This window comes from Panthera uncia, assembly GCF_023721935.1.
Source record: "Panthera uncia isolate 11264 chromosome C1 unlocalized genomic scaffold, Puncia_PCG_1.0 HiC_scaffold_4, whole genome shotgun sequence".
Classification (NCBI taxonomy): Eukaryota; Metazoa; Chordata; class Mammalia; order Carnivora; family Felidae; genus Panthera; species Panthera uncia.
In genome coordinates, this window is record NW_026057585.1 from 61,093,246 (window position 1) to 61,116,996 (window position 23,751).

At 41.1% G+C, this 23,751-nt stretch overlaps 1 protein-coding gene across 1 annotated transcript in view; it reads left to right on the forward strand.

The window, feature by feature from the left end:
* Positions 1–23,751, forward strand: part of USP24 (ubiquitin specific peptidase 24) — a 141,063-nt gene that overhangs the window by 47,395 nt on the left and 69,917 nt on the right. The window contains exons 9-27 of the mRNA XM_049617096.1: positions 1,609–1,683; positions 2,268–2,426; positions 3,129–3,243; positions 3,451–3,554; positions 5,685–5,792; positions 5,978–6,073; positions 6,164–6,325; positions 6,524–6,571; positions 11,867–11,974; positions 12,652–12,801; positions 13,672–13,803; positions 14,657–14,768; positions 15,894–15,970; positions 17,201–17,341; positions 17,526–17,579; positions 18,591–18,706; positions 22,558–22,624; positions 22,748–22,858; positions 23,582–23,680. Of these exons, the coding sequence (XP_049473053.1) occupies positions 1,609–1,683; positions 2,268–2,426; positions 3,129–3,243; positions 3,451–3,554; positions 5,685–5,792; positions 5,978–6,073; positions 6,164–6,325; positions 6,524–6,571; positions 11,867–11,974; positions 12,652–12,801; positions 13,672–13,803; positions 14,657–14,768; positions 15,894–15,970; positions 17,201–17,341; positions 17,526–17,579; positions 18,591–18,706; positions 22,558–22,624; positions 22,748–22,858; positions 23,582–23,680 (2,034 nt within the window). The remainder of the gene's footprint in view (positions 1–1,608; positions 1,684–2,267; positions 2,427–3,128; positions 3,244–3,450; positions 3,555–5,684; positions 5,793–5,977; positions 6,074–6,163; positions 6,326–6,523; positions 6,572–11,866; positions 11,975–12,651; positions 12,802–13,671; positions 13,804–14,656; positions 14,769–15,893; positions 15,971–17,200; positions 17,342–17,525; positions 17,580–18,590; positions 18,707–22,557; positions 22,625–22,747; positions 22,859–23,581; positions 23,681–23,751) is intronic.

A 23,751-nucleotide genomic window follows, 5' to 3' on the forward strand; every position in this document is an offset into this window, starting at 1 on the left:
ATGGTGGGCTATTTATGTATTTCTTCATTCTGGATATTGAGCTTATTAGAAACATTTTATGTTCTTTCACCTTATTAAACATATAATCATTAATTTTATAGTTGAAACACTAAGATATAAGAGGCAAAATTATTTGACTTTTTAATAATTTAATAATAAATACTAATAATTTAATAATTGGCTTTTTAATCATCAGGGCCAGGATTGGATTTTTAAATGCTCTCTACCCATGCATTGCCTTGTGGAAAGAGATTTAGCATAAATGTTCTAGCTTCTAATTAATATTAAATTCTTTAGAAATTCTAAGTTTTAGAGATGCCTGGGTGGCTCAGTTGGTTAAGCGTCCAACCTTGAGTCAGGTCATGATCTCACAGTTCATGGGTTCGAGCCTTACGTCAGGCTCTGTGCTGACAGCTCAGAGCCTGGAGCCTGCTTCGGATCCTGTGTCTCCCTCTCTCTCTCTGCCCCTCCCTCCCTCCCTCCCTCGTGTTCTGTCTCCCTCTCTGTCTCTCTCTCAAAAATGAATAAAGACTAAAAAAAATTAACAAAGAAATTCTAAGTTTTAGATAAATAAGCACAGCAGACTTCAAAAAGTAAAAAGTATTGAATTTCCAACCAAAGCATATTTGACTGCTTCAAATTAGCCAACCTTCAATTTACTCAGCAATATATTCATGCTCTGAATTTATTCTCATACCATGTTCACATCGTATTACCTGATGTAAATTAACAACGGTCTCTACCACTTGCCCCTTGTATGCTTTGGAAGACATATGTAACATCTGTGTTTTGGCCTTCTTGTCTATAAAATGGTGATCATGCCCTTTGAGCTGCAGTGAGAAGTGAGCCGGGGGGTGCCACTGACGAGAACAGCACTGCTTGCCTCCTACCCTAGCAGCCCCCAGTCTTCCCTGGACAGGGGACGCAGGCGTAGAGGAAGAAATCCCAGTTGGATAATCGCCTGGTGTCATTTTAATTCTTTGCTAATGTCTTCTTGGCTTTGACAGCCATATGCTGTCTATCTTCTCTTGTCACCAGATAAGTTTTTAAAAATTATTTTACTTAGTTGGAAGTGAGCATTTAGACCTAGCTAGTATTTTCCTCCTCCTCATGTAATATTTAGAGTTAGTTATCTGATCATGCTACCATCCCGGAGCGATGTGTTGTAGGAGTCTCGTCTGTAGGCCTCATTTATATCAGCACACAAAAATAGTGCATATCACAGCATTTTTTTTTTCGTGGTCTGTGCTTATATGCAGTTGTTAAAATCAACCACCAAATATTTACTTTATTACAGAAATAATACCTACTCATGCTTCATGTTTTAAAAGTTAGTTTATGTGTCTTTGGTTGCTCTTTGAAAGGACCCTTCTGAGATAGTGATGACAGGGATTGCACCCATGTGGTATTAAAGGAGCTGGGGCATGGAGTCCGGTATGGGCCTACTTGGGATGGTAGGAGCTAGCTAGCTATGGGGCTCTTGGTACTAGAATTGAGATCCTTCCATTGCACTCTGTCCTTTGTGAAGTGTGAATGAAGAAGTGTCTGCTCTCTAGCTCTGGGGCAGAATCCGGAGTCTTTATTAACCGCAGCACGTCTTTTCTGCAGCCGATGCTAGACCCAGTCATCCTCACTGCGATCCAGGATGTACGGAGCGTGGAGGAAAAGGACCTCAAAGATAAGGTAAATCCCGTCTCCAGACAGGTAGGCCCCAGAGCCTGTTAGTCCTCAAAGCACAGCCAGGACTCGGGGCAGGGTTCACACACCATCGTTCTTTGGATTCTGGTCATATACAACTCACATCAAGTTCATTTTACATTTTCTAACCAAGAAATGCTTTTTGTAAAGCATCAGTATTCTGAAGCACCAGGTTGGCATTAAATCAATAGAGTGATTATAGGGTTCTCAGTAAGTGATACCATTCAGAATTTTACTAACGTGTTGATTTAGAGAGTATTCTAACAGGTATAGCATTGAAGAAGCTTTTAAATAATTCAGTACTACAAGCTTATCCAAAGTTGTTTAAAGTAATTTTAGCATTTAAGTTTAACAGTCTTTATTTTGTTGACCTTGAAATTCTCACAGGATCCTTCCCTTTGCTCACCTGTGTGCTAACTTTTGTTTAGAAGCAAACTAGTTAATTGACCATATGGAGTATGAGATACCACCAACCATTGCTGTTGAAAATGTCCCGTACTCCCGTGTCTGAATTGGGAGCAAAACGTTCTCATGGCTCCTTTTCTGTTTGTGTGTGCTTTGAATAAAAGAGATTGGTTAGCATCCCCGAGCTCTTGTCTGCCATCAAGTTACTCTGCATGCGCTTCCAGCCGGATTTGGTGACCGTGGTGGATGACCTTCGATTAGACATCCTACTGCGCATGCTGAAGTCGCCACATTTTAGCGCTAAAATGAATTCCCTCAAAGAAGTAAGTTTTGTATTTGTTTGTAGAAGACTTAAAGCACAGACGCTTTAAGTTCTGCCAGAACTTGCGGTCATTAATATCAGAATGTTGAGAAATGAAGCAAAATAATTTCTTGTAATCATACAAAAAAGAGGTAACAGTGATTATATATAAAGTGGTATCTGTGTTCGTAATTGTTAACGCGATCTTTCTACGTGTGTTACATTCAAAATTCATTCTCTGAAATATTTGGAAATATTTAGTGTTTTTGTGAAATTGCCCGGAGAGTGCCCTTGTTGGCGCCACATTTTTTTTTTTTAAATATTTTAATTTATTTTTGAAAAAGAGAGAGACAGAGCACGAGTGGGGGAAGGGCAGAGAGAGAGAGAGAGACACAATTCAAAGCAGGCTCCAGGCTCTGAGCTGTCAGTACAGAGCCTCATGTGGGGCTCGAACTCATGAACTATGAGATCTATGACCTGAGCTGAAGTCAGGTGCTCAACTGACTGAGCCAGCCACGTGCCCCGGCTCCACGTTCTTTTTAAAGAGACATCAGGAATAAGTAGTCTGTTAACTTATTACAGTAACTGGCCTTTGATACATTTTGGCTAATTATCAGACCACATTGCAACACTGTAAAAGTCACAGGGTATGTATACATATATATGAAGATTTTTATTGTGCATATTTGCGCTGGGTTCTGTCACAATAATCCTGTCTTCTTAGGTAACCAAACTAATAGAAGATAGCACTTTATCCAAATCTGTGAAGAATGCTATAGATACAGACAGATTGTTAGATTGGCTGGTTGAAAACTCAGTTCTGTCCATTGCACTGGAAGGTAAGTTGCTTTTTAAAAACATATATTTCTTAACACGTAGTTGTAAGTGATGTATTTTTATATCAAAGAAAGGTGTGAAAATGTTGTTTTGACTGTATTAGCCTTTAAATCTGGTAGCGAGTTAATATTGCTTTGAATTAATAGAACCGTATTTAGAAAGTCAATGTTTACTGAATCTGTCTGCCTCTTGGGTGTTTCTTCCCTTAGGCAACATAGACCAAGCACAATACTGTGATCGTATAAAGGGGATTATTGAACTCTTGGGCAGTAAATTGTCTTTAGATGAACTTACTAAAATTTGGAAGATACAGGTAAGTTGATCAGAATTATTTTTGCCTTTTTCTGACATTTCTGTCAGAAGGAGAGGGAAGGAGAGTGGTGAACAAGCAGGGAAATGGGTCTTGTATCCTGCTTTAGTCAAAGCGGAGCTGCTCCAATCTGTTTTGCAGTTCAGGGCTTCTGCTAAGATTGTATATGTGAGAAAGGATTGCACTACTCAGAAGATGTAAAACTACCCAGCTAGTCTAGTCTTCTCATGTCTCAGATTGAAAAAAAAATGAAAAGCTTTACCGCAGGCCACACAGCGGTTAGGAATTATATGTCTTTTGTCTGTCAGTCTCCTGTTCTTTTCACTGTGTTTGCTTATCCATGTTCATGGATAGGTGTTTCCTGTTCAGTTCTGTTAAATGAGGATGAAAGTAACACTGAGTTTACAGACCTCAGCTTACCAGGACCCTCAGCAGCTGTGACAGAGTCAGCCACACCCTTCATTTTCTTTTTCCTTTGCTCTGTTAATATCCATTTGACTCATTTTCCTCCCACTTTTCTGGCACCCTCTTCAAGTCTCCTTTACTAACTTATTCTCTTCTACTTTGTAAATGTTAGTTTCTTTCAAGCCTTAGTCCTTAGCCCTTTCCTCAGTGTATAATTTTCCATTAAGCAGTTTCCTCCACTCCTGTGGCTTTGACTGCTTTTGGATGCTGCTGACTCTCAGAATTCTGTCCCTAATCCATACCTCTTCTTGGCCCTCCAGTGCAGTGTATGTAAATGTACATATAACTCTTGTGCCTTCATGCATGCCATCTTGTAGGCGTCTCATATCCAGTATGTCAGTACCTAGTCCTTTTTCGGTCTGTTTCAGTAATGGTGTTAGCCTTCATCTAGTTGCCCAGCCAGAAAGAGGCCCGGAGCTCACCTCGACTGTACCCTCTTAGACACCGTATCAGTCAGAACCTGGTCAGGAAACAGAAGCCTCGCTAGGTGTCTCAGAGGGAACTGGATACTGGGGGTTGTTGACACAGGTGTTGCTAGGGGGGAAGAGCAAAAGAGAGAAGCAGGAATGCTGGGGGAGCAGAGTGGGGAAAGGGCATACAAAGTGCAAGGAAAGGAATCTGCTTTTGGAGATGCTTTCGCTGCAAATGCCGGGATTGCCCGTGAGCCTGGCACCCCCAGCAGGGCTCCTGGAAGCCCGTGCTGCCACCAGGGCCAGCACCTGCGTCCAGTCCCTGAGCACAGAGCAGTGCCTCTTTCTTCCCCCTGCCTTCTCATCTCCCCGCAGTGCCTCCCCTGGGCAGGACCTAGCGGGAGCATAGCTAGTAGAGGAAATGTGATTGGCAGTCTGGCAGCCTGGCAGCAGGGAGCAGACTCTAGAACGTTAGGTGCAGGACAGACAGAAAACGATTCTGGGTCCTACAGATCTTACTTCCCATGTCCGCTTTCATTGATTGAATACCCTCACAGAATGTTGTGAGTGTAAGTTGTGAGTCCACATAAGTCTAAAGATTAGAGATCATGATGGATACAATGTATATCCCTACTGCATGCGGTGAATGTTTGTATATGGCAGATACTGGAAAATTCTTGTGGAATTGACTCTAAAAAAGTCCCTGCCTTTCAAGTCCTCCACATGGTGAGCAGTGAGGCATGATGGAGTCATGGTTGAGGTCGTAAAGTGAGTTTCAGCCATAAGGACAGCCACAGGACCTACATCTCTGAAGCAGAAACTTACTGCCCAAGGAATAAATAGCTATTCATTGAAGTTACAATGTATCTATGAGCAAAATAGAAAAGGAGGTAGAGACTCCCCTCAGCTGGAAGTGAATGTAAAGTCCTGAAATCAATTTGAATCTTTATTTGCCAGTGGAAAATACTTTGCACTCCCGTTGAAGTGAATATGTCAGATTGAGCACTTAATTGTCATCTTTTGAAAGATTTAATACTGCTAGGAATTTAACCAAGGCCAACTGATGGCCATTAACAAGGGTCGCTTCCTTTAGTTTTGCCAGTATTCTCATGCAAGGGAATGCCAATGAAACTAGAATCAGTTTATCTTTATTGCTGTTTTGCTTTCCTCTTCTGTCAGTTGCAGGAGGGGGGGATGGGAGGCTGAGGTTTTTTCCAAGTTCCAGGACTTAACTTGCCCCCCATGTTTCCTTTTCCAGTCGGGACAATCATCTACTGTGATCGAGAACATCCATACTATTATTGCTGCAGCAGCTGTCAAATTTAATTCAGATCAGCTTAATCATTTGTTTGTTCTCATTCAGAAGGTACGTGTCCAGTCAAACGTGCTAGCTTTTTAAGTTTTTTCTAAAAGAAGCTTCCGCCTCTAAGCTGGAAGCATCTAAACATACACTCTTCTTGCTTTATCGAACCTTTCTAGCTCAGGTGTAAACTTTCTGCATATTTTGCCGGTTTGATACAATTGGATTGTCTTGCCTTTTCCCTTCCGCAGAGCTGGGAGACGGAAAGCGATAGAGTAAGACAGAAGCTGTTGAGCCTGATTGGACGAATAGGCCGGGAAGCTCGCTTTGAGACCACATCTGGAAAGGCAGGAGGATGAAATTAATCTTTCCAGCTCCACATACTTTATGCGGTTGTTCGTGCATGTGTGGGCTCATCTTGTGTGGTGTTATTGTAGGTGTTAGATGTACTCTGGGAACTGGCCCATCTTCCGACCCTGCCCAGTAGCCTTATCCAGCAAGCCCTGGAGGAGCACCTGACGATCCTGAGTGACGCATACGCGGTGAAGGAAGCAATCAAGAGAAGCTACATCATTAAGTGCATAGAAGATATTAAAAGGGTTGGTCTTACCTTCGACCTCCTTTTGTTGTCAGAGCATCAGTAGCATTGTCTGAGTAATTAGGACCCAATGAATTTCTTAGCCTATTATGTAAATCAAATGTGCGACCTGGAAACTCTTACCTTAGAGTCCAAGATTTGGAAATTGTAGATACTACTTCTACCAAGTCACTTACATTTCTCTCAAAATTCATTTCAGCCCGGAGAGTGGTCAGGTTTGGAAAAAAACAAGAAGGACGGATTCAAGGTAAGACTTTTCACATGGAACTGCCCAAAAGGTATACTAATTTAATAATTTCTTTTAATAAGTGTTTTGGTGTTTCTTTGAGTAATGCTCGGAAACTGCCGTCTATTCACAAATCCAAGGTCACGTTCACAGGGTAGTTTTATTATTTTCATAAAATTACAAGACCTTTAACTTAGTTTCTTCTTTTGTAAACTAAATGCGAAGTGTGCACCGTTTTAGTGAGTCCAATGGATTCTGCATAAATACCATGCCCATTTTTCTGCCATGAGGGAGAAGTGGAGAGTGGGAGAAGAAAGAGAAGGGAAGAAGGAGGTTCATTCAGTGCTGGCACATAGTTGTTGTTCAGGTGCCTAGTTCAGAGGTGTTCATAAAGTGATTCCTTGGTGAGTCTTGCTGCTAGGACCCAATACTAGGAGGCGGGCGTAGGCAGTGACAGCCAATGGGGCCACTGCTCTGGGAACCCTTTGCCTCAGGGCTCCGGCCTCCAGCCTGCTGGGCACCTAGGGGCTGCCCTTTGAAAGCATGGTTAGCAGAGTAAGCAGTGATGACTGTAGCTCTCCCGTCCCTGCAGTGCTTAGACATCCAGTCTGTGCTCCGGAGGGCTGATCTTGGGGCGGCTCATTGGAGCGACCTCCCCTGTTGCGGCAGGATCCCCACCCCCCCACCCCCGCCCCGCCAAAGCAGTGCCCTCCTCTAGCCGAGGCCCTTGGGTTGCCCAGACCAAATGGAAAGCCTCATAACAGGAGGGATTTCGTTTTATTGTAACATAAAAAAAGGTTTTGGTGAATGTGGCTTAGTAATTTCATTGGCTAAACATTTTTCTTGGCTTTCATTAATAAGTGTTTCTTTAAAGGTTCTTGAATACTGCTAATTTTCATTGGTATATTCAGAGACTCTTAGCTCTTATTAAGAGGCCGTGGTGATTCAGTGAGCTTTTATTAAGTTATATTTGGTCATAAAGTTTAGTTAGGGACACGTAAGAACTTGTGTTTTAGATTTCTAATGCCGAAATGTGATCAGGTGAATTTTCTACATATAACCTAGTCTTAGAGATTTTCAAAAAGTCACTCACAAACTGGAGGTGATGATGCTCAGGTTTTAAGGAATTGTTCCTTTAATTCAACAACATTGCTCTCGCTCTCAGATACAGTGTGAATTTTTCCAGTTCTCTCAGCTTAGCAATTCAGATACTTTGTTGCAGTCTCTGTCTTTGCGGTTGACCCTCATCCAGAGTGAGTTGTGTAAGGAGTTCAGACCCTTCCCTAGTAGTAGCAATAGCAAGACGAAAAGGTATCTGTAGACAAACAGTCTTGTCTTCTCAGCAGCAGATACATTTCTTTATAAATCTGAGGGTCCCAGCTCAAGGGACTTTTTCCTGCCTCCAGGGAAATGGCTTTTGAACCCAGCACCCCTTTCCCGCCGCCTGCTCCTTCCTCGCCGTGGCTCAGCATGACTTCGCTCTTCTAGTCGTAGCGTCGGTGCCTCTTTGTTGCCCCTCTTTGCGGTCACTTCATTCATGCCTGTTGTTTTATAACAAAGCTCAAGTCACGTGGCGATTTTTGGAGTCATTTTGTGAGACTTGAAAGGAGTGCCCTTCCGTTTTTATTTCCCACTGCTCCCAGTTAAAGAAATTCTGATGTACCATGATTTCATTCCAAATAATACCTTGCGTTTACATAGCACTTTTCAATGGACTGAGTGCTCTCGCACATTCGCTCTGAAAGTACACATGGCTGAGGGGGGCAGCGGGAAGATCAGAGCCCCCTGGATCTGGCTCCAGGCAAGGGGGTGAGTTATATCCTGCCACTAAAGGTGTTTTTCTATGCTATGCCCTTTCCTGCCAGGCAGCAAGGTGGGCTGACTGGGGATTATGTCTCCCTGCCAGGCTACACAGAAACTAAGCAAAGGGTAAGACAAGATCACCCACCTCTTACTCCCCTCCCACCCTCAGCTACCTCTGTTCCCCCAACTGATTCCCCTTCCCTCTGCTTTTGACACTTTTAAAATTCCCAGATTCCACTGTTGTGTTCGGAAGTTCCGACCCTTATTTCTTAACTTTATTTCTGTAGATTCTGCCAGGATACCTACCCTTGGCTCCCTTGGTCCTCTTTCCTTTGCTTCCTTTATACCTTCCACTGTTTACCCCCAACCCTCTCCCTCTTATTTCACTCCTTTTCTCCCTTCAATTAAAAATTTAAATGTACGCATCCCCCCCAAAAAAAAAAATCACTGAGCCAAAAAAGTTGTTTTTACTCAAGTAGCAGTGTTTGGGTATTCCCTAAGTCATTCTCTTCAGCACCACCCCTGCCCCCCAGCACAGTGCCTGGCAGCTTCTAGGTGGATGCCCGCCCCTTCCTCTTATTCCGCCCCTTCACCCTGTGAGGACACTAAAATCATTACTTACCCAGAGTGGAGTGGCCTCTACTTGCCAAAGCACGTAATTCAAAGCAAAAGTAGCAAGATGTCCTCAGTACAGCCTCACAGTGATGTGGTTAGCACAGGAGGAAATATTTTTTTAAAAACGTCCTCCCATGCAAAAATGTGTGCTTTGAATCTAGGGTAAATGGCTAGGTCTGGAAAAAGAAGACAGATGAGAAAGGGGGGATGTTCAGCTTTGAGAAGAAAATTCAAGAAAGAATATGAAAGTGTTCTTTAGAGACTTAGATTGTGATAGAGAAGTTTGATCCCACTGACTTTTTATGTCTCCCAAGAAGTCGCGGGAGGCCTGTTTCAATATGAGAGAGCAGTGAACTTTCCATGAGAAGTCGGCAGTAGAATGCACTGTCTCCTCATCACGGGAAGCACTAGGAGACTAGCCGTTAAACCAGAGTGACTGAGGATTTAGGCATAGGTTTGCAGGCTATACCAATTGACTTTGAAGGCTTCATCTGATATTGAGGTCTAATTTGGACATACCGTTACCGCCTACTTATGAAATCTCAGCTCCATTACCAGGCATTATCAAATGTGCTCATTTTAATTGTTCACCGTAGTCTCTTGCCCTTTTGGTAAGCGGAGAAAAATAATTTAAATTTTTCTTGTAACTGAGCAACATCGTGTCGTGGATATGATGGAATAAATAACATCTTTCCTGTTTGCTAAACTTTAGAAAGGCCATATCAGAAATACTTTTTAAATTCCAATTTTATTTGATTTCCTGAATTTTATTGGATAGTGAGCTACTTTCAAAGGATGATTTTCTATGTTAAATAAAAATATTCTAACCATAATTAACTGAAATCGTCCTAAGACTGCTTTTTAATATATCTGATTATTTGCTAGAGGGTTCATATTTATATCCTCATGTTTATAATCCTTTTGGTAGGTATGAGTTTGGACTTAAGCCTTAGGGTTTTCATCTTTGTCATTTTGCAACTCTTCTGTTTTAGCACAAATACGTAGGTGGTCTTGCAAACAGTTGGCCTTTAATATATACCTTATTTCTCTGATTCTAAGATGCCAGTGACTGCAACCCGCATCACAGATTTCGTAAGTTGCAGAGAAGGAAAAAAGAAGCTCAATTTTAGTTTTACCATTCTTTAGTTTAAATTCACACTCAAGAGTTTGCATCTAAGCCTCTTGCTGACCAGCCTGTACGGCTTCACTGGCACAGTGCTTTTCATTATCTGGTAGTGACTTTGACCTCCGTAAGAATGACTGTATCCTTCCGAGGCATGTTAAAGACTATGGAATTTTGTGTCCTTGTGCTTTTTTGTAAAACTCAAGCTGCTTTTTCCTTAACTGAGTCAAGTTGTGTATACTACAAGATAAACAGCTTCTCTTGAATTTTGGGTGCAACCTTCGGACAGAGACATTTAGTGGTGGGTGACACGGCCCTTCACAGGGTACGAGTCTGTCACACCAAATTCTCCTGGCTTTGAGACTGAGACCACTGGCAGGATTCTTTGCTTTTGAGTTGACAGACATGACAGGCTAATCCTGTTCCATCGTAGTGTCATCTCTTTGACAGTTTAAGTAACAAATTTGTGATCTAAATTCAAGTTAAGAAGCCATCCTTGTTTGGTGCTACATATATGAGGTCACAACTAACATGACGGGTAGACGAACAAGTAGATACCTTTCATATACAGCTAGGGGTGCATGTACGCAGGTAAGGACAGCTGTGTCAAAACTTTCTCCCCCCCTAGTGGCTGCTCAGTTACTTTTGACAAAATTGTAAAAAGTGTCAATTTCAGAAATGTTGAAATTTATAAAACCTGTATCTTAGAATCCAGGAAATACGGTATTTGCGATTGGTTGGCTGATCTCCAAGAAGACCAGTCTTGTTTTGGGCAATAGCTCGCTCTCGTTTACATATTCAGTAGTATGCTGTTTTTCTGCCAAAGACAGAAAGTAGGTTTTTTCAGAAGTATTTTCTGCCCCATAAAGGTCTTCAGGTTACTGAAAGACGTGAAGAAGCAAGAAGGCTTTGAAAACGAAAGCAAAATTCAGCCTTGAAAATAAAGGCTAAGGACCTAAAACTTGTACTCAGTTTTTTAGACACTTAATCGATTATTTGATTAATAGTGTTAAACTGACAGCCTTCCAAATTTTACAGATCTCTTAATTTGAAAGTTGTTCTATATTAGAGAGCAGTTCTGTTTTTAAAGATTATTTCACGAACATCAGACTTTCCAGATACGTACTACGAAGATCTGGATTGTTCTGTACCAGTTTCAGAAATAACGTTTGAAAGTGTTTCTGAAAAATACAAAGTACAAATGTAAAGTGGCTGTAATAATTAATAAAAATTGAATTCTCTCTTGCAAAATTGTTTTAACTAGGAGATATAAGCAGGTCATGAGTATTTTCTTGAATATATAGACCACTATCAGTGTCTTGATCATATCATTGGTATCTCAATCATATAATTGTAGAAAATCATACTTCTATACCATTTTCGTCACCAGCCAGTCCAGTATTATCCAAGTTAAACTTTGCCCGTCAGTTCATTTGATCATGTCAACATGTCCTAGCAGCCTGTGCTACTTAATCTATCCTCTGAAATTGCTAATCCCTTGTCGTCTGTTTTTTGCTGATGTACCCTATACATTTACTGTCACTTCACATCCACTCCTGTTTGCAGTTCTTGGCCTTAGGAAATTGCATGCGGAATAAGAAGTTGAAGACTGACTTACGAGTGCATGGAGATGAGCTGTAAATGAGCAGTGTGGACAGAAAAATAATAGAATGTCTAGCATCAAACCTAATCGACTTGGGAAATTTTTATAGCTAATAAATTTTGCCTGCCATTTATTTCTAGATGTAACTCATGTAACTTCTTTTTAACTCTAGTCGTCTCAGCTTAATAATCCCCAGTTTGTGTGGGTGGTGCCAGCCTTGCGTCAGCTCCACGAGATCACCCGCTCGTTTATAAAACAGACCTATCAAAAGCAAGACAAGGTAAGAGAGCAGCTATATTTGATCAGCATACAATTCTACCTACTTACACAACTTCTCTAATAACAAAACATAAATAAAATGGTTGAGTTGTAAAGTCACTATTTTACATCTTTATGGTTATTAAAACAGCTCATTTATGTTCTTTAATAATCTTGAGTTCAAACATCATTCTGCTCTCATTTCTATAAGAGCTCTTCTTTTGCAACATCCTTGATTCATTTCCTTTTTATTTCCTTAATTGATTGACATGATTATGCCAGTTTTTAAAAGGCTGAATGGTATTTTAGAACTGTGTTCGAAAAGATTTAAAGACATTTGATCTCAGGAAGATGAGATTGTTTAAAGGACCCAGAGCTTCTTCAGTGTACGAGACTTGGGAGGAAAGACCTGAAAAGTAGGCAAGAAGCGAAAAGATTCTTTTCTGAAACCCGTCTTTTAAAAAAAAGAGATAATGTCTCTAGAAGCAGAACATTAGCAGAGAAGTTTATGAGTTCCCTAGTAAGTGCACATACTAGATGATTTTGTTTGCTTTTGTGTAGGGAATGAATCCTCAGTGAAGCAATCCTTAGATTTGCAGTCCCTCACTAGGGCTACGTGCTGATGCGGAAGCTTCTGCTAAACTCACAAAATGACTGCAGATTCTCATGCCATTTTTCTTTTTGTTGTTTTTTGCCAAGAGCATCATTCAAGACTTGAAGAAAAATTTTGAAATCGTGAAGTTGGTGACCGGAAGTTTGATAGCTTGTCATCGACTTGCAGCCGCTGTGGCTGGACCAGGAGGCTTGACTGGTTCCACGCTGGTGGATGGCCGATACACTTACCGGGAGGTATCCGGAGCTGTGCTTTCGTGTCGCGCTTTACAGCATCCGTTTGGCTATTTGCGCGCGAACTATAAACACGATACCGGTAGGGTGTCGCGCTAAAGAGGTGGCATGAGGTTTCTTTGTAGCGATGGAGCAGTTTTATGTTTTGACTATAACCATTTTAAACAAATTTTTATTTATTTATTTATTTTTTTAACGTTTATTTATTTTTGAGACAGAGAGAGACAGAGCATGAACGGGGGAGGGTGAGAAAGAGGGAGACACAGAATCTGAAACAAGCTCCAGGCTCTGAGCTGTCAGCACACAGCCCGACGCGGGGCTAGGACTCATGGACCACGAGATCGTGACCTGAGCCGAAGTCGGCCCCTCAACCGACTGAGCCACCCAGGCGCCCCAACTATAACCATTTTAAAATAACAGTTTAGGAAGTTGTTATTTGTGGGCGAATCATTCAGCAAATCATCTTAGAACTGCATACGATAAAGTGATAAAGATGACCATGTTTCCTCTGCCTTTCATATGAAATGATAATGGTCTATGCTGTGGAGAACTGCTTTCGTTTTTCAAATCAGTTGATTAGTAATATTGTTTTTAAAAATTAGAAAAAAAACTTAACCAGTGTTTGCGGTATTTCAGTTTGAGGTTACGGAGATGATATTTTACTGCCATCCAACTTGACTAGAAGTTGTAACAGACTTGAAGTAGTTTCCACTGTATCGTGCTGTTAACAGATGTCTCGCCTTTATTTTACCCTAAATTGTATGTGTAAGCGTTAGGTAGAATTCTTGTTTTAATTTTTAAAAAGTGTGTTTTAATTTTGCTTTTGCGTAGGAATGCCTGGAGTTAACTAATCAGCATTACTTCTTTTTGCAGTATTTAGAGGCCCATCTAAAATTTCTAGCATTTTTCTTGCAAGAAGCCACTCTGTATCTGGGTTGGAATCGTGCCAAGGAAATCTGGGAGTGTCTTGTGACTGGCCAGGATGTTTGTGAATTGGATAGAGAGGTAAGAAGATGGTAGTGTGGCTAAAATAAGGCAGAGGTGGGGCTTCTATAGTTTACCTTTTTTATGGGTCTCATATCGTCGATTCTAAATGCTTCTCAATTTGCTAAGCACACATTTATGCTGATCGGCCAGGAGCTATAAGTGCTGAAAAACTACATTATATGATATATATCTATGACATAAACGTATGAGTTCGGTAATTTTTATACCATTCTGGACAAAACCAAATTGAGCCGAAAGAGCACAGCTGAAGAATTCTCGGTATGTCTTATAATTTTTCTCCCTCCCATGGAACTAATTTCAAGTTACCAACCAAGAACTTTGAGTTCCTGCAATGTTGTCGTACGGCAGAAACACAAACACAAACTTCATTGTTGTATTCTAAACACAAAGAAGAATAAATGCCCAGACAGATTTTTTTCTGACTATAATTAAACAGCTGAAAATAGATTAAGCCAGGAGCAGAACACCTGACTTGGCGTATTGTAACGATGAATTGTGTGCTCATCTCCGTTTGCAGAGTTGTAACTACTTCCTAGGATTGTTGAAAGGACTGAATAAATGCCCGTGCCTAGCACAGCGGCTGGCACACAACAAGGCTTATGAATAAACGTTAGTGGGCAAGCCCAAGTCTAACCTTCATTGAACAGTAGGAGTGTATATTTTCATTATCTGAGGGAAAGGCTGCTAGGAACTGCTTTATTTGGCTCTGGCGTTCCAGGCATTTCCGTTGTCCCTGGTAATACAAATTTTTGCAGCATTGAACATAGCCTATCTTCTGTCTCCCACTTTGGAATAAGTATTTGCCTAAAATGAATTTTAGTTATAGGGTAATGTTTGTCTTAATCCACAGATGTGTTTTGAATGGTTTACAAAAGGCCAACATGATCTCGAGAGTGACGTTCAGCAGCAGCTTTTCAAGGAGAAAATTCTTAAATTGGAGTCATATGAAATCACCATGAATGGTAGGAAGAAAACTTCAAGTCTTTTTTTCTCAGTTCTTTAAGAAATGTGATTCTTTCCTTTCCCTGTAAGCCCACTTCTCAGAAGCAACTAAGCAGTCTGGATTATCCTTCTGGACTTTTCTTTATGCGTATAAAGACATATCTGTGTATACCTGTGTTTATATACACAGATTAATTCCTTTTTATGTGAATAGTATCTCGTGATTCACTTTAAATTATATGGCCTTACCATTTCAGTTGTCAAATGGTAGCACTTATCAGTATCATTCTATTTTATGGCTGAATAATATTTCATTGTATGAATGTACCACATTTTATTTATCCATTCATCACTGATGGATACTGAAGTGTTAATCACTTTTGGCTATTACTAATAACACCACTGTAAGCATTCATGTACAAGTTTTTGTGTGGACATTAGTTTTCATTTCTCTTGGGTATATACCTAGGAGTGGAATTGAATCATATAATTAACATTTTGAAGAACTGTCAGACTATTTTGCAAAGTGGCTGCACCGTTTTATAATCCTACCAGCAACATCTGAGGGTTTCAGTTTTGTCACATCTTCACCAATCCTCGTTACTGTCTGTCGTCTTTATTCTAGCCGTCCTGGTGTGTGTGAAGTGTTATCTCGTGGCTTTGGTCTGCGTTTCCCTGATGACTAAGGATATTGAGCATCTCTTCATGTGTTTATTGACTGTTTGTCTATATTCTTTGGAGAAATGTCTGTTCGGACCTTTTGCCCATCATGAATTGGGCTGTTGGTCTTTTTATTGTTAAGTTGTGAGAGTTCTTTATATATTCTGCCTAGTGGCACCTCATCCGATAGACACTCTGCATATATTTTGTCCCATTCAGTGGGTGGTCTTTTCACTCTCTTATAGTCCTTTGAAGCACAAGAGCTCCTAATTTTGATGAGGTTCAATTTACCTACTTTTTATTTTGCTGCTCGTGCTTTTGGTACCATATCTAACAAACCGTTGCCTAATCGGAGGTCTTGAACATTTATGTCTGTTGTGTACCAAGAGTTTTACAGTTTTGGCTCTTGATATACTTTGAGTCTCTTCCTTGGTTATCTGTGTTACTTAGAGTGCATGAATTTATCTGACCTTCTGTAATTTCAGGGTTTAACTTATTTAAGACTTTTTTTGAAAATGTGAATCTTTGTGATCATCGACTGAAACGACAAGGAGCTCAGTTGGTAAGTACCTTCTTCCAAAATCTGGATAATCTGGATAGTCTAGTAAAACATGGCAAAAAAGGTGTTCTAATTGAGAGAAAACACGACCTTTTTTAAAGAATGGGCATCGCCTCAACTGCGTCTTTTGCTTTGATGACAGAGCTTCTCTTAGAGCGTAACGGAGGCTCCCTTTCTGGCACAGCGACACCTCGCTAACTGCCCGGGAGAACAAAGTTGACTTCTCATCCCTCTGTACTTCTTGCTGACCCAGGGCAGCCAGCATCCTCCTGTGGCTATGTGAATGCAGGACAGGGATAGTTTTATCGAAGCTTCCAGCTCCTCAGATCCAGTAATGGATGTGTTCCTAAAAAATAACAACATCTTAGGGCGCCTGGGTGGCTCAGTCGGTTGAGCGTCCGACTTTGGCTCAGGTCATGATCTCATGGTTTGTGAGTTCGAGCCCCTCATCGGGCTCTGTGCTGACAGCTCGGGGCCTGGAGCCCGCTTCAGATTCTGTGTCTCCCTCTCTCTCTGCTCCTCCCCTGCTCACACTCTGTCTCTCTCTCAAAAAATAAATAAAAGATTAAAAAAAAATAACATCTTTCATTCTGAAGATGAATCTTCGGTTCATCATAGCGACAGGGATTTGGGGAGAAAACTTTAGGAACAGACAGTGAAGCAGGAGAATGTGAGGATCTGTCGAATGTATGCAACTTATGTTTATATTTACATGTGAACCTTAAAAAAAAGAAAGGCAGTAAATAATGGTCTTTTTTAAGACCTAACTCTTTTGGTTCAAGGCCTGGCTTCGTGGATGGTACAAATTTTTACAAGATCTTGTAAGCTTGGATCCTGCCATTTGAACTGAGCTTTGGGAAGACCCGATTGAGCCTCAAGGATTATTAACCACTTCTAGCCTGGCTCTGTTTCCTTTTGAGGACAAGCTCCTGAAGCTGGTGCTACTTCACTCCTGTGCTATTTTCTGTAACCTGCTTGGGTAGATTTCCAGCTTGGGTTTAGGAACATCTGGAGAAAACTCTCCATATCTCCCCTGGTTGCCATGGACATAGCCCAGTGTTTCTGTGGTTAGTTGTTTTTTATTTAAAATATAGTACAGTAGTGCTCTCATATGTCTTGGCTTTCGCAGCCTTAATGCATATTAAACTGAAAGGTGTGGACTTAACGATATAACAGAAAATAATTGTAATTTTGTGACCTTGGTGTGCTGTATGATTTTTTTCTTTTGAACAGTATGTAGAAAAGCTGGAATTGATAGGAATGGATTTCATTTGGAAAATAGCCATGGAATCACCTGATGAAGAAATTGCTAATGAAGCTATTCAGTTAATCATAAACTATAGTTACATTAATCTAAATCCCAGACTGAAGAAGGTGGGTATCAAAGGACAGAAGGTACTTACACACAAAACAGAAAATTATATATATATATTTTTTGATAAGTTCTGACCTTTGGCGTGCCTGAAAATTGGCTTTTTTATTTTGATGTTTTCTCATTACTAATGATGGCAATTAAATGTCGGACTAATTTTAATTTCCATGTACCTCTTACTTTTAGGATTCCGTATCGTTACATAAGAAATTTATTGCTGATTGTTACACGAGATTAGAAGTGAGTGGCAAATTTTATTTAACATGTTTTTGAAATAAATGCTTTGACATTTTTCCTTTTATAATTTTCTGTTTGAGATCATGTGTCATGTTGATATTTGTGGCTGGATTCTGTCGAAGAATTTGTCAGCCGTATTATATTGTCACAGAGGGAACAGACATTTGCCTGGATTCCCCCAGTACAGAAATGTCCTCCGTAGGGAAGCTTTGCTTCTCTTTCCACCACGTCTCCCCCGCCCTCCACCCGCCCCCCCCTTTTGGGGTATGGGAACTGTCTTCAGAAAACGGGCCTACTCGACATTCCACGTTTCTAGTAGATTCTTCTACCCTTTTTCCTTTTCTGCCCAGGGTTTTTATGCAAGAACTTGTTTTTCCCACCCTTGCCCATGTTTCAGCTGCGATTATATCTTAGATGCTATTAAAGGCCATAGCAGGTGGTATTGGTTGCCTTTGTCCATTAGAAGCCTGCTGTGTGATACTATCTCACATACATTTCCAGTGTCTTGGCTCCAGCATGATGGTTAAAGTGTTAAACAGTCATTTCTGTTCTTAAGTTGTGTTTAAGTTTTTTACCTATTCCAGAAACGTAATGCTACTGCCCCCAGAGGTCAAGAAGTTAAACCTTGTGATGACGAATACATGCTTGAATCTGTGCAGGATTTTCATAGTTCTTCACCCAAATCTGTGACTTCACCCAAATCTGTCATCATAAAAAGCCATTTAAAGTATTCAAGTACCTTAATTAAATGAGGTACTGTTTAAGTATTCACATATGTAAAACAGTAGTTCTCAGCCAGGGGTTATTTTGCCTCCCAGAGAGCATTTGGCAATGTCTGGAGACCTTTCTGGTAGCAGTAGGTGGGTAGTGACTAGAAATCAGAGATGTGGCTAAACATCCTGCAAAGCCCAGGACAGCCCTCTAACAACGAAAAGCGTCCATCCAGCCCAAGGTAGCAATCGGCCCGAGGTTTGAGAAACCCTGATAATAGAATGATGGTTTCATGTTTCACAGGCGGCCAGCTCAGCACTTGGTGGCCCCACTCTGACGCATGCAGTGACCAGAGCAACAAAAATGCTTACGGCAACTGCTATGCCAACCGTAGCAACATCCGTTCAGTCTCCATATAGGTAAGTGTGCAGAAATTACAGCACGTACTCACACGATGCGTAAATACACATGTACCTGTTTGGAAAAATAACTGGCTTCTTTTTTGGTTGATTTTCCTCATTCTGTATCATAGTTTTTGCAGAGAGTTGTATCCTGAGAAATTGCGTATTCCTGTCATACATCCCAGATCTGCATTTTTTTTCTGAAGATCCGTAGGTCATTGTCACCAGAACCAAGTAGTGGTCTGCCCCGATCCTGTGCCTACTGGACAACTTTTGTTGTTTTGTTACTTTTTTTTAAAATTTGAATTCTTTCACTTTGACTCTGTGTAAATAGGAGTAAGCTACTCTTTACAACAGACTAAAGATATACTCGTTGGGTGAAGAGTAATTTTTCAAGTTTGAAGTATGTACTTACTGAGACATAACCTGTCTCCTGGTGCCCAAATCCAGGGCACTTAACAGCACGCGCAAAATGAGACGGACGGTAATGATTAATTAAAACTGTGCATTATAATAACATCATAGTTAAAATATTATTTCCTTAAAATTAGTTTTCAATAACTTCTAACAAGAACTTAACCCCCAGATATTTGTGTTCAAACTTTGAGCTGAAGTCTCCTGTTAGATTGCCCTGTTTAGTGTTTTCAAATATTATCAGTGAAACCCGAGTTCAGTATTTGCTATAGTTCTTTGATACAGTGAGGAACATAGGTGAGTATTCAGAAACATTAGAATGAAGCATAGCTCAGATGCTACTGTGAGGTTTTCTGAGCCTTCTATTCTTAGTAAGCAGCCCCCAATCACTGATGCCCAGGAAACCTTGGCAGGTGTTCAGAACGAGGCCTGCTCTGCTGCCCTCTAAGTGATGGGTGCACGTATTGTCTCTCTCTGCTCGGAATGACTTTATGTATGTACATATGTTATTTATTTTTATTTACAGTTCTTCTTGTTTTTAAAGGCTCCCTTTAGAATAGGAATCAAAGCAATAGCCTTGCTCACATTCATCATCTTTTTTTAAATGAGTACCGTGGGGGCGCCTGGGTGGCTCAGTTGGTTAAGCATCCGACTTCGGCTCAAGTCACGATCGAACTCACAGTTTGTGAGTTCGAGCCTCATGTCGGGCTCTGTGCTGACAGCTGGGAGCTTGGAGCCTGCTTCAGATTCTGTGTCTCCTTCTCTCTCTTCCCCTCCCTAACTTGTGCTCTGTCTCTCTATGTCTCTCAAAAAATAAATAAATGTAAAAAAATTTAAAAAAATAAAAATAAAAAATAAATGAGTACTGTGTAGTGATACTAATATTAGAGAGGCTCCAATAAAATTCAACCCTCTTGGACTTTTTTTTTTAAATGCCAGAAAGCAGGGCACCTTGCTGGCTCATTCAGTAGAGCATGCAACTCTTGACCTCGGGGTTGTGAGTTCAAGCCCCACGTTATATATAGGGATTACTTAAAGATAAAATCTTACCAAAAAAACCCAGTTAAAATGGCGGAAAGTGATTATAGATTCAACTCATGACCTTTGCGTTCCCACATTGTTGGAAGTGTATCTTAAATAGACTCTCATTAGGAATGCATGTTAAGAGTAGGGGTACCTGGGTGGCTCAGTTGGTTAAGTGTTCAACTCTTGGTTTCAGCTCAGTTCATGATCTCATGGTTCGTGGGTTCGAGCCCTGCGTCAGGCTCTGTGCTGGCAGTGTGGAACCTGCTTGGGATTCTCTCTCCTTCTCTCTCTGCTACTCCCCTGCTCGCTCACTCACTCACTCTCTCAAAATAAATAAACTTTTAAAAAATGCATATTAAGAGTCTTTAGTTACATGTTTGTAAGATGTGGTCCATCTTTATGACCTAGGTCCTTAATGATTCATTTATCTGACAAACCAGAATAGAAATCCAATTTTGAACTATTGGATTGGGATTTCCAAACTGCAACATCTTTAAATAAGTGCGTTATTTTTCTCTTTTTACTAAGTGTTTTTTATTCTGAATCATTTCATTTCATATTTGACTGACTACAGAGCACAGCCACAGGATAGTTCTTAACTGTTCTTATTATAAACTCCAAACACTGTTCATAGGAGTGTATAATTTCAGAGTTGCATTTGAACCATGACATTATAGTTTCTTATTTCACTGGTTTTGACAGAACTTCTCAGTGACCATAGTTCCACCTTTGGTGGCGGACGGGGGAGAGTTATTCTCTCATCTCTACAGTGGTCTGCAATGTTGTCTGAGATTTAATTCATTATTGAGGCACAATTAAGATAGTTCACTCAATAATTCACTTATTATAGGGGCACCTGGGTGGCTCAGTCGGTTGAGCGTCTGACTTCAGCTCAGGTCATGATCTCATGGTTCATGAGTTTGAGCCCTGCGTCGGGCTGTGTGCTGACAGCTCAGAGCCTGGACCTGCTTTAGATTCTGTGTCTCCTTCTCTCTCTGCCCCTCCCCTGCTCACGCTTTGTCTCACTCTGTTTCTCAAAAATAAGTAAATGTTAAAAAAACACTTTTTTTTAAAATAATTCTCTTACTATAGCATTTAGATATTCCTAAAGCTTCCCCACCTAAATATCAAATTCTAGTTCTTGCCCGTAGCCTGAAAGAATTTAGAACTCTGTTAAATATATTTAACAGTACTATTACAGCGTATTTAACAAACTCTTTCTAAAGTAGAATTTTCAGTACTGCTAATCAGCCAACCAGACCAATTGTTAGAAAGTGTTAGTACCTCTTTTCAGATTTAGAAAGATGCCTGTTTGAAATGCCTAGACTTTCTTTTCTGGGAGAGCACATGTTTAAATTAAGGACATTTGGATTTCCATCTCTTGATGTTAACACACGTAATGTTGTCTTTAGAATCAAATATGGAGCTGTGAGTACATAAGCTGCTGGACGTTAGAGTCTCGTTAATTCAGATAATAAGTAATATTCCCTAAGTCTGACCAAAAGGGATCTCAGGTCTCATTTTCAGGGGTTAAGCTAGCACTTAACCTTGCTATATGTTGCCTGTTCCAGAGATGGTTGTCCCCTGATGAGTGTTGATTTCTCAAGCACTTTGAAAACCTATAGGATAATAATTCTTAACACTTGTGTGTGTTTTTTAAATTCTTTTTAACGTTAAATTATTTTTGAAAGAGAAAGAGAGAGACAGAGTGTGAGCAGGGGAGGGGCACAGAGAGAGAGAAACAGAATGTGAAGCAGGCTCCAGGCTCTGAGCTGTCAGCACAGAGCCCGAAGTGGGGCTCAAACCCACAGACCGTGAGATCATGACCTGAGCTGAAGTTGGACACTTAATCGACTGAGCCACTCAGGCGCCCCACACTTGTGTGTTTTAACTCTACAGAATGTTCATTTAAACCAGATAAACAGTTGTTTGTCCTTCCTTCCTCCTCATTCTTAAACTATTTAGAACAGCAAGTCTTACTTGTGGTACACTTACTGGTTTTCAGCCAATTCAGAACTTTGTCAGATTCCATGTGTTTACAGAATTAGGTGGCATATTTTAGTGGTAAGATTATGAGACTCAAACCTACTGGTTGTTCACTCTTGGTGGATTGATGGACAGACAGGCCTGGAGGCCCAGGTCCTCCTTTATGGAACAACTGTGTAAAAAGACAGAAGGGAAAGGACAGAAAAGGAAACATGGAGGGGGCCTGCCTGTCCTCCCTTGCTCCGTCAATGCACAACGGCTGGCTGAGCCGCCTCCCGCCCTGGGTGACGGGGAAGTTTAGTCTTTGCAGATTTAAGCCTTCGGCCACTGAGGCTAACTGCGTGGTTTTGGTGAAGCAGATTGGAATCGTGCGACTTATTTCAAATACGTTCAAGTCTTCAGTTCATTTCAAATATGCTCAAAAAAAGTTTTTTAATCTATAGATCCACTAAACTTGTAATAATCGAGAGACTGCTGCTTTTGGCAGAACGCTATGTGATCACTATAGAGGTAAGCCTCTCTTCTTTTTAAAGCAACTTTATCATCCTGTCGTTAGACTCGTGTTAGGTGTGTACGTTGGAGACTTAACAGTGACGCTGTGCGTCTGACTTGTTTGACTTCTATTTTTTCAAGGATTTTTACTCTGTTCCACGAACTATTCTACCTCATGGTGCCTCATTTCATGGACATCTTTTAACTCTCAATGTCACGTATGAGTCTACCAAAGATACCTTCACTGTAGAGGTAGGTTTACGTTAAGCCCTGTAGCCATTTTCATACTGTCTCGATTCCTTCCCACGAGCACTGCGGAGCGGGATAGCTCCATGGGGAACTATTCTGCAAGCTGTTTAGCAAACAAATATAGACTAAAGGCCTGCAGCGAAAGGGAACTGATGGGTGTACAGAGGCACATGAATAAGTATATAATATAGCATCAGGTGGTGATGAGTGTTCTAAAGAATAAGAATAAAGCAGAATAATTTGGTAGAGAGCCAATGCGTATGTGTGAAATGTCATCAAATGGGCAGGGAAGTTCTCTCCGAGGTGGTGACATCTGAACAAAGGTGGAACGAAGTGACAACAAATAGTTTCTGCGGAAGAGCATTCCAAGCAAAGGGAGCAGCAGGTACTGAGGCCCTGGCGAGGGACTTGCGTGGCTCACTGAGTGACAAGCAAGGTGGCTGGTGTGAGGGGAGTGTAGAGAGAACGGGAAAGAGTGGAGACGGCAGCAGCAGAAGGACTCGAGATTTGATTCACAGGAGATGGCGAGGCATGGGGGGTGGGAAGACGGGACATTGAATTACTGTGGAAGGGAAGCCTTACAGGGCGGGGAGTTTTGTCCGTGGGTCCTCTGCTCTGTTCCCAGCTTCTGGAACAGTGCCTGGCACGTAGTCCGTGCTCACTAGCAGTTGTTTAAACGGACAAGTAAACAAAAGACTCCCAACAGCGTTTAATTTTGTCGTACAGGCTCACAGTAATGAAACCATAGGGAGCGTGCGATGGAAGATAGCCAAGCAGTTGTGCTCACCTGTGGACAACATACAGATATTTACGAACGATAGTCTGGTAGGTTTAAACCCACACTCTGTGGCCCTTCAGCCCGCCGTCAATGCCTTCCTCTTCCTGCCAGTAACTAA